Source organism: Octodon degus, unplaced genomic scaffold (assembly GCF_000260255.1).
Source record: "Octodon degus isolate 3935 unplaced genomic scaffold, OctDeg1.0 scaffold00019, whole genome shotgun sequence".
In the NCBI taxonomy this organism is placed as follows: Eukaryota; Metazoa; Chordata; class Mammalia; order Rodentia; family Octodontidae; genus Octodon; species Octodon degus.
Genome location: NW_004524595.1, coordinates 15,623,241 through 15,632,386, shown reverse-complemented (window position 1 = coordinate 15,632,386; position 9,146 = coordinate 15,623,241). Strand labels below are relative to the sequence as shown.

The 9,146-nt window shown below is 38.9% G+C and overlaps 1 protein-coding gene across 1 annotated transcript in view; it reads left to right on the top strand.

Moving 5' to 3' along the window:
• Nucleotides 1-40: 40 nt before the first annotated feature.
• Gen1 (GEN1, Holliday junction 5' flap endonuclease) overlaps nucleotides 41-9,146 on the top strand; it is a 38,096-nt gene continuing 28,990 nt past the window's right edge. The window contains 3 exon segments of the mRNA XM_004627489.3: nucleotides 41-188; nucleotides 7,247-7,422; nucleotides 8,063-8,249. Coding sequence (XP_004627546.3) covers nucleotides 7,262-7,422; nucleotides 8,063-8,249 — 348 coding nt within the window. The 5' untranslated portion in view covers nucleotides 41-188; nucleotides 7,247-7,261.

Below are 9,146 nucleotides of genomic sequence, written 5' to 3'. Positions count from 1 at the left end.
TGCTTTCCGGAAGAGGCGGGGCGGTCGGCGGAGGCGCGGGATTCGGAAGGGCTTCCCGCCGCTGCTCGGCCTGGCTGGGCGAGTCAAGGCCCCGGTTTTTCTTGTGTTGACTAAACTCAGAAAGGTAGAGACAGCAGTAGGCAGGCTTGGGGCCCGCTGCTAAATGACCGAGGAGGAAGGGTGTCCGGGTAAGTCCGCGGCCCGGAGCCCGCGCTGCCGGCCCCACTCCCAGGCCTTGCGCGTCCTTGAGCGTTTGCGCGCCCCGCTTCCCCGCGCGCTGGGCCCCGAGCTGCTGACCACCCCTCCCTGCGCTCGCCTCAGCCCGATCCGCTCCGCACAGCCTTGCTTGCAAGACTAACCGACCCGGTCACCGTGCATGCTCTGGGGGAGGAGAGGCATTCACTGCCCTCCACCCCTCCAGAAATGAAACTACTTCTAGTGCCTTTTATTTCTAAATGCAATCAGAACTATAGCATATTGTGGCCTTCGCCGTGAAGTAATGAATCTGGGTGAAATGGTCCTTGTTCGTACAACCTGTGGGAAACAGCTGGAAGGTCCCTCTTAGATGTCACTTCAAAGAGCCTTCCTTGATGTCTAAGATAAGATAGGACACCTTTTTTCTGCAGACCTGTGGCCTCTTAACAAAAGTGCCTGTGCTTCTCACGTCACATTGCCTCGTTTTCCTGAATGTCATACCAACATCCTTAAATGTACAACCCGATTTTCCTTTAGTTGTATTTCCAGCATCTTCCTAGAAGCATTCCTGGTAAATAGTAAACATTTGATCCGTATTTATTGGTAACAGGTAAGTTAAATCTGGCTTAGAGTAAGCCTCAAAGTTCAGGCTAAATTTACATAAAACTTTGAACTTAATTTTTAAAAATCATAAATTTTAAAATTGAAGACCTAATAATTATATACTAAATCCCAATAAATTATATGATTAAATCCCATACAGTATAATCTTGTACTGAAGGTCTACACCGTTTACCAATCATATGAAAATTTAGACATCTAAATTGACATTGGAAAATTTAAGTATTTCCTGCCTTCGTGTTAAAATAGACTTGATATTTTTTTGCTTGAAGTTGTAATAAATTAGAAAAGTTGTTTCTAGATACGTGTTTTGTGTAAATCAAGCTACTGACTTTATGTTCTTTAAATTTGATTCATTAGTAAAATTAGCAAGGTTCTGTGTTTTTCTCACCTCATGCAGTTTTATAATTAACCAATAAAATGTTATTAGCTTTTAAGGAAGTTTTAGGAGCATAAATTGATTTATGGACACCATATGGTCACATCAAAGGTTTTGTTCTTGTTTTAACTTGAAATGGATTCTTAAGCCCTGTATTTAAGTAGAAATTCATGTCCTGTTTACCAAGCAGTAATTTCTAAAATAGAGTAACTTTAATACTGAACTACGAAAATTGGCCGTGAGATTCAAAGAATATTAAATCTTATAATTGATCTGGTTTGATGCCTGCCTGTCATTTTGGGAGGTTAAATGTCTTCCATAGGTTATGGAGGCTAATGGATGATATATCTAAGACCAAAGTCCTAGGATTTTCTATAAGAGTCCAGGGATTTATAGGTTTGAAATGTCAATTGCTACATGTTCTTATTTTGATACAAATTAAACTAAATAAATTGAAAGCATTCATAATCTATAGTTATTTGTTATCTCTTATTTTGTTGGTTGCCCTAAGTATGCTTGTGCCATAATTCTTAAGAACTGTAGCTGTATTAGAAGACTTATTCTTATATAGTATATATTAACTGCATGACTGGACTGGCCAGAATAAAATTATTATATTGTAACAGATTTGAGTAGAGATTTACCAAATCTCACACCACAAAACCTGACTGTACAAACAACATGTGTTGTTCTATATTACATTCTAGTTCAGTACTTTAGAGGCTGTTGCATTTGCTTCGTTTTTGGAATTTTCTTATGTGCTTTTATAATTCTAATCATTGCCGTTTAATCACATCAGAAATATGATACAAAGAATATGCAACAAGGAAAGGAGAGCAGTGATGATGGAAATAGAGATCTTAGATTAACTATATTCTTAAAACAGGTTGTGGTGTGCTTTTTAATAAAACAAACAGCAGAAAGTAGAAGCAGGGAGACTAGTTAGGATAGGCCAAATTACTGGAAATGGGTGTAGAATATATTTTGGAGATAGAGGACTTGTTAATTAAGTTGCTATCAGAGACAAAACTAAAATGACAGCTAGATTTCGGCCTTAAGCAACTAGGTTTTTGAGGAAGGCTTGGGGTGAAACAGTTTTAAGGAAAGGTAGTTGAATCAAAATGTAGGTGCATTTAGTGCTTCACAGACATTAGATGTCCTACTCAGGAGCTTACAGTAGGTAAGATGATGTGGGATAAATATTAAAGGTTAGTGCAGTGAAGAAAAATTCTAATTCCCAGTTCCACCTCCTTTATTGTTACCTAGCATAGTTCTAATCCATATTTTAGGCTAAAACTAGTAAATGCTATGTGAAGTCTTGCAGTAATTCAAGAAAGTCTAGTAGAAAATTCATTAATGTGGAATCTTGACTATGGTGTGACTGGCTATAGATATTTTTTTGATTGTGGGTAATTGAAGTTCTGTATGCCTCACCGACTGTATATCTAATTCTTTTTCCCTACCAGGGAAGTTTTCTGGCTTGACGTCTATGAACAATTTTGTTTATCATTTATGCTATTTCCTGCTTTTTTTATCAACTCCAGTCAATCTTAAGTTACTCTTCTTTGCCTATCTAGCAGCTACTGTAATAATTTCTCATGGTTCTTATTTTAAGACATCTTTCTTTTCAGGTTGTTAACTGCAAGCCTGTCTTCTGTATATGAAATCTGGTCCTCACATTGGCTTAATCTGCAGCAAATGCTTTCAATGGAATTTTTATTCTCCTGGATATCTGCCTGAATCTGCTAATAGATTCCATTTCTTTCCTATGCTGAACATGCATGGCTTCTTAAGCTATTTTTTGTCTATATCTACTCTAGAGTCATTAAGTATGATTTTCATTGTGGCTACTGTATCTGCAGTTATCTGAGAAATTTCTGATTTGATTTTTTCTAAAGTCTCATTCAAAGCTTTGATGTTACCACTTCAGAAAGGCTAGGTGGGGCTGGGGAGGTAGCTCAGTAGAATAAGCACTTGCCTGGCAATTGCAAGGGCCTGAGTTCAATCCTGGAAAAAAAAAAAGAAAGAAAGAAAGGCTAGGTGCTTGTCCCACTGCATTGCTCTCTGGGTTTGCCTTGATGAACTGAGTGTCTCGAGTTGCACCTTGCAGTAACTTCTCATTTTCTTTTAGTATAATTCCTGTCCTGGGTTGATGCTTGTAAATTACCTATGGTAGGTTGCTTTCTTGTCAGTACTTAGAACCTTAGGAAATGACTCCTTCTCTGAGTTATCTTCTAGGTGTGATTCCTTTTTGGGTTTTTCAGGATCCTACTCTTCAATTTGTTGGGAATGAGAAGTGTGGCCTGTTCGGTGCAGGCCCTGATTCTTGGGCACTGTCCCATCATTCTGTGAACCTTTGTCAAACTCAGTCTTGGAATACCAGGAAGAACAGCTGTTTAAAACAATTATTTCACTTTTGGCTACAGTGGTACCATCAGCAATGACAGTAGCATCAAAACAGCCTAGAAAATGACAAACTTAGCCAACCCTTAATTTGTCACCTTCAACCTTGTGAACTAGATTTACGGTTATATAACAAAATCTAAAACCAATTATATACTCTGTACAAGTCCTTAATATGTCACTTTTGCCCTCAGGGGTTAAAATTTTAAATGGGTTAGGGAGAAAATAGAGAAGTGGAGAAGACGAAGAGTTTAGAAGGCTGTAAAACTAGGAGGGATCACACTAACTTTGGCAAACTGATGTTGAACATTGGAGGGGAGAGAGATGAGGAAGAGATAAAAAGAATAGAAAGAACCACAACCACAAAAAGGCTAGACACCACATTCACACTCATATGAAAACAAAATCAGACAATGAGGGAGAAAAAAAGAAATGAAACCTCAACAACAGTAAACAGTGAAAAAGTAAACGGGAGTGGGGGGAGAGAGAGATATCCTCTTCCAGTCCACCCTTGTCTGTGCTGTCACTGGCAGGTAACACGTGGAGACTGAGTCCCAATCTGTGCTGATCTATCCCAGCAAGCCAGCAGTAGCTTTTTGAAAGTGTGCTGGATAATCTCAGGGCCTGCATCTTCTAGCCTGCAGCTGTCAACCCACCTTCCTCAGTTCTGAGCCTATTTGGGAGCTTCTAGGAGGAGCGGCATCCACTCAGTTATGAGCTCAACCAGCCCCTCTTCAAGGTGGCTTCTGGTGAGTCGCTTCCTCATGCAAGACAACCAAGCCCTCTACATTCACCATCCGCTAGTGAAGTCCTTAATGCTGCTCCCTTCCACTGTTGGGTCTCTCCACAGAGGCCTCTGGGGTTGCCAGCAGTCACCTTGTTCCACAGGTCTGAATCATTCCTCTCAAATAGTGAGTCCTGGCTCGGACAAGGCACCACCAGCTACCTGCTTCGTTGGAGTTTCTCTCTTCACTCTCCGTGGGCTTCAGTTCCTACCAGATATCCTTGGGTCCAGGGGACCCACTTCCCTCCTTGTCTTCCTCACGTTGCTGTATTATATAGCATCTGGATGGGGACTCTCAGAGAGGCTCTTTCTCTACTGCTCACCACTCTGCTATCTTGGTCCTCTCTCCTATACCTATTTTTATTTTAAAACTTGAAGATTTTATTTTATCAGTGCATAGGTCTATCCCAGTTTTTAATTTATGGCATCACTCTGAACATCTAGTTTATTTTATTCTTACTACTGGATATGTGGCTCTTTCTGAGTTTCACCATTACAAGCAGTGCTACAGTATTTTATATAAATTTGTACACACTAAGAATGTATCTTAAGTTTGATTTCTGGAAGAGACATGGCTAAATTAGAGGATACTTGCTTTTAAATTTGGAACTCTAGAGTCAAGATCACATGTTAATAAATGAGATTATAGTAGTATTTCACCAGAGAAAGAAATTGCTTAGTTCCCTTCTATACCAGCCTATTCCAGTATCCCATGTGAGTCATAAAGGAAACCAAAGTTATCAACAAGAATTTTTCTTAAAGCTTTGTGAGTTATATTTTTATGTCTGATAGTTTTAAGATCTCATTTCCTTTAGAAAATTTTCTAGAATTACCCCACAACTTTTCGCATTTACTGTGAATCTGTGCCATAGTACTACAGTTTTCTTTTCTTTTTTGCTCAGAATGTCTTCAGGGCAGGTTTGGCTGGCTTGAGTTGTGGGGATTGAACCACAGCAACCTGAGCCTCACTGCTTTGTTGAAGAAGCCACTTAAAGAACTGAGCTAAGGGGCAGGCCCCCAGTACTACAGTTTTCTAGCACAACTTTTTGTTTGTGTGAGGATTTTATTGGTACTGGGAATTGAACTCATGACCTCACACCTGCCAGACAGGCACTGTGCCACTGAACTATATCCCTGGCTTGCACAGCTTATTGATATGAAACAATATTTTTTTTAAAAAAAGAGAAACAATATTAACACTGGACCCTATTAACTATAAAATGCTTTGTGTTTACACCTGTGTATTTTGTTCAGAAAGGATTTCATGTGTGTGCTTCATAAAAAATACATTGTGTAGCTGCACTGAATACATTGTAAAATTAAGATTTGAAAACAAAATTTTAGATAGCAACACTTTCGTAATTTACTTTCTTTGCATCCACATGCAATTTGAAAATATTTACTTTAGAATAGACTATTGAAGAAAAGATAATAGTTGTTATTCAGAAGGTTTGTGCATATAGTTGGTAGTCTTTTGACTTCTGTCTCATGTCTGTCCTACATTGCATTTTGGTGTGAATTAAGGTTATTATCCAGAGGCTAATCATCTGGGTTGTATTAGTACAGTCAGACTTAATTTCATTGTAAATGCTACATAATTTCTTTTACTAACACACAAAAAAGGTAAATATTTATTGAAGAGAAGTTATCCTTAGAAGATACCAAAGTAGGTTACAGTAGCAGAATTGAAGACAAATTTATTCATGAAATGACCTGTGCTATACTTAGGTAAAAATTTAGCTTTTTTTCTGGCGGGGGTGGGGGGGGTGGGGGGTGGGAGCTGGTTCAGCCCGCCCTGAGGCAGGGCTAGCGCAGCTTGTGGTGCAGGGGATCTCACTGCAGTCACCCTGCACCTGCCTAAGCTTGCCTAAGCAAGCACTTTAGACCACTGATCTATCTTGCCAGCCCTAGCATTGGTTTTTATTTGATGGAAAAATTTTATTTTGCCACAATGAACATGTGTCACCATGAGAATAAAAAGCCAATAATCTGGGCCAGATAGCTCAGCAGATTATAGCGCCTGCTTAGGCAGGCTCAGCAACCAGGGTTCAATCCCTGGCATGCTGTGCCAGCCCCACCCCCCGGGGTGTGCTTAGACAGCAACTGAGACTGGGCATGGTGGCGCGCACCTGTGATCCCAGCCCCAGCGCTTGGGAGACTGAAAACAGGATGATCACTACAAGTCCAGTCTGTGTAGTCAGACCCTGTAGACCATCAATACATTTTTTTTTTAAAAAGGCCAATAATCACTATTTCATGTTTCTTCTATTTTTCCACCAACATTTTCTTTCATTAGCCTCTTGGGTTTTGGATTTTTTTTTTCTTAGTTATTTGTTTCTATCCTTCCTTGTGGTTGTTAGTACCATTCTCTTTAGATATATAATGTCAAGGGGTGAATTGTGAATGAGACGAAAATGAGTTAGTGTCCCTGCATTTTCTACAAGACTCTACATTTGGTACTCACGTTACTGGTTGTAGCCAGTTACTGCTATTTTCATGTTCTAGGTATTCTTGATTGCTTTCAAAAAGTCAGTGTTCTTGATTGCATTCAAAAAGTTGACTATAGGGATGGGGAGATGGCTCAGTAGAATAAAAGGCCTAAGTTCAAGCTCCAGTTCCGCCAAAAAAAAAAAAAAAAGTTGACTATGCAAGAAATTCGAGGGGGCCAGGGAGGTGGCTAAGTGGAATAAACGCTTCCCTGACAAGTGCAAGGGCCTGAGTTCAATCCCTGGCTCTGCCAAAAAAAAGAAAGAAAGACAAAAAATCCTGAGTTATCCTGAACTAGTTCTGAATGTAGTGTTTGTGTTTCTATCCTGAAATTGTTTCTTATAACATTTTTTTGTAAAATATGTTTTGAATGACAGCAGATAATCACCAGAATGGGAGTAAATGACTTGTGGCAAATTTTGGAGCCTGTTAAGCAACACATCCACTTACAGAATCTGAGTGGGAAAACCATTGCAGTTGATCTGAGTCTCTGGGTGTGTGAGGCACAGTCTGTCAAAAAAATGATGGGAACTGTGGTGAAGCCCCACCTCAGGTATAGTAAAAGCTTATAGAATGTAACTATAAGATTGAAGCAGCTTTGATTTTTGTCTGGGCTTTATTACTTGTGTCTTTTGAGAGATCTTAAAACATATTGAACACCTCTAAATCCGATGGCCCACAGTTGTCCCTTTCTTACTCCCTAAGCTCCAGACTCACATATCTACTCCTGCCCTGCATATCCTCTAGGTTGCTTTGATTACTCAAAGGCAGAATTTTAGGAGCCATTATATCAGAGTTTTAACTCTTCTTCAAATCCAATCCATCATCAAATATTTGTGGTTTTACTTGCAAAACATACTTTATGTTCACAGGCTTGTCTCAGTTTCCAGAAATACCACCTCAAGTCTATGCCAGTGTCACCTCTCATCTGTGTTGCTGAAATGACACCTTCATTAATTTTCCTTCCTTGCTCTTGGGCTTCCTCTCCAAACCATTTTCCTTACTGTAGTGACAATAGTCATAAATCTGCCATGCATTAGAGTGGTCAGTTCCCTGTGTATTTAAAGTACATCTTAATTTGATATGTTTAGCCCATGTAACTTTTTGGTATTTTTATCTAATACAGCTTTTATGCTATAGTATGTTTTGTTATCAGTGCATTATAGTTGATACATTACTGACATATGTTTCAGGAACTTATTTTTTCGTATCTCGTATTTAATGCAAATGGACATAAAGCTGGTGTTTGTTATGGAAGGAGAACCACCAAAGCTGAAAGCCGATGTCATGAGCAAGAGGAATCAGATTCGGTATGGGCTTTCTGGAAAAACATGGTCTCAGAAAACAGGAAGATCCCATTTTAAGTCAGTCCTAAGAGAGGTGAGCATTCAGATTTGGTTTTGTAATTCTGATATGAATTGAAGAATATACTTTATTAAGTTTATAAGCTTTAATAACCATTAACTATACTGTGGCAAGAAGACAAACGTATAGAGAGAAGAGTTTGTGCTGCAAAGGAAAGCTAATTTGAGTTCAAGTCCAGGCACTGGCATTTAGAAATGGGGCAGGATTTTTAACCTATCCATTCTTCAATTCTTATACTATGAATGAGAAAGGTAACATTGAGTAGAGAAAATAGATCAAAGTACATATTGAATGTTTATATTAAAAAAAAATTATTCAGTAGAAGACACATCATCATTAATCCCCTTCAGAAAATTCCTCCATGCTTCAAATACATTTATCGTGTCATTCTTGGTATTTTCTGAGGCAGTTGTGAAAGTGCTTTTCTGTAAGTCTTCCAAGGTATGGTAAAAAACTAGCACATCTGTGGTCACACAAAATACATGTGGCGCCCGATGTCATCTGAATTGATTGAGCATATGGAGGCACAACTGAAATTACGAAAGGGCACTTCTAGAACTGCTTCAGAGGCAGCAAAAATGATGGAATGAGTGAAACGAAAAATATTTTGAGGGAGATTAATAGGAACATGTCTTTTACTAAAAGTTTTATTTAAAACTTCAAGCATTCAGTGTATTTTTCAACCATCTTATACATGGGTTGTCATTAATTTCTACTTCACTCATTAAATTTTATTATACATCATATGAAATATACATATTTGGCTTCTCAGGGCTTATAATTGTGAAAAGTAATTGTTATGTTTTATTTTCATATTATTTTTTTATTTATTTGTGTGTGTGTGTGTGTGTGTGTGTGTGTCCAGCTCAGCCCACCAGGGGGCGGGGCTGGCTGGCATGTGGTGCTGGGGGA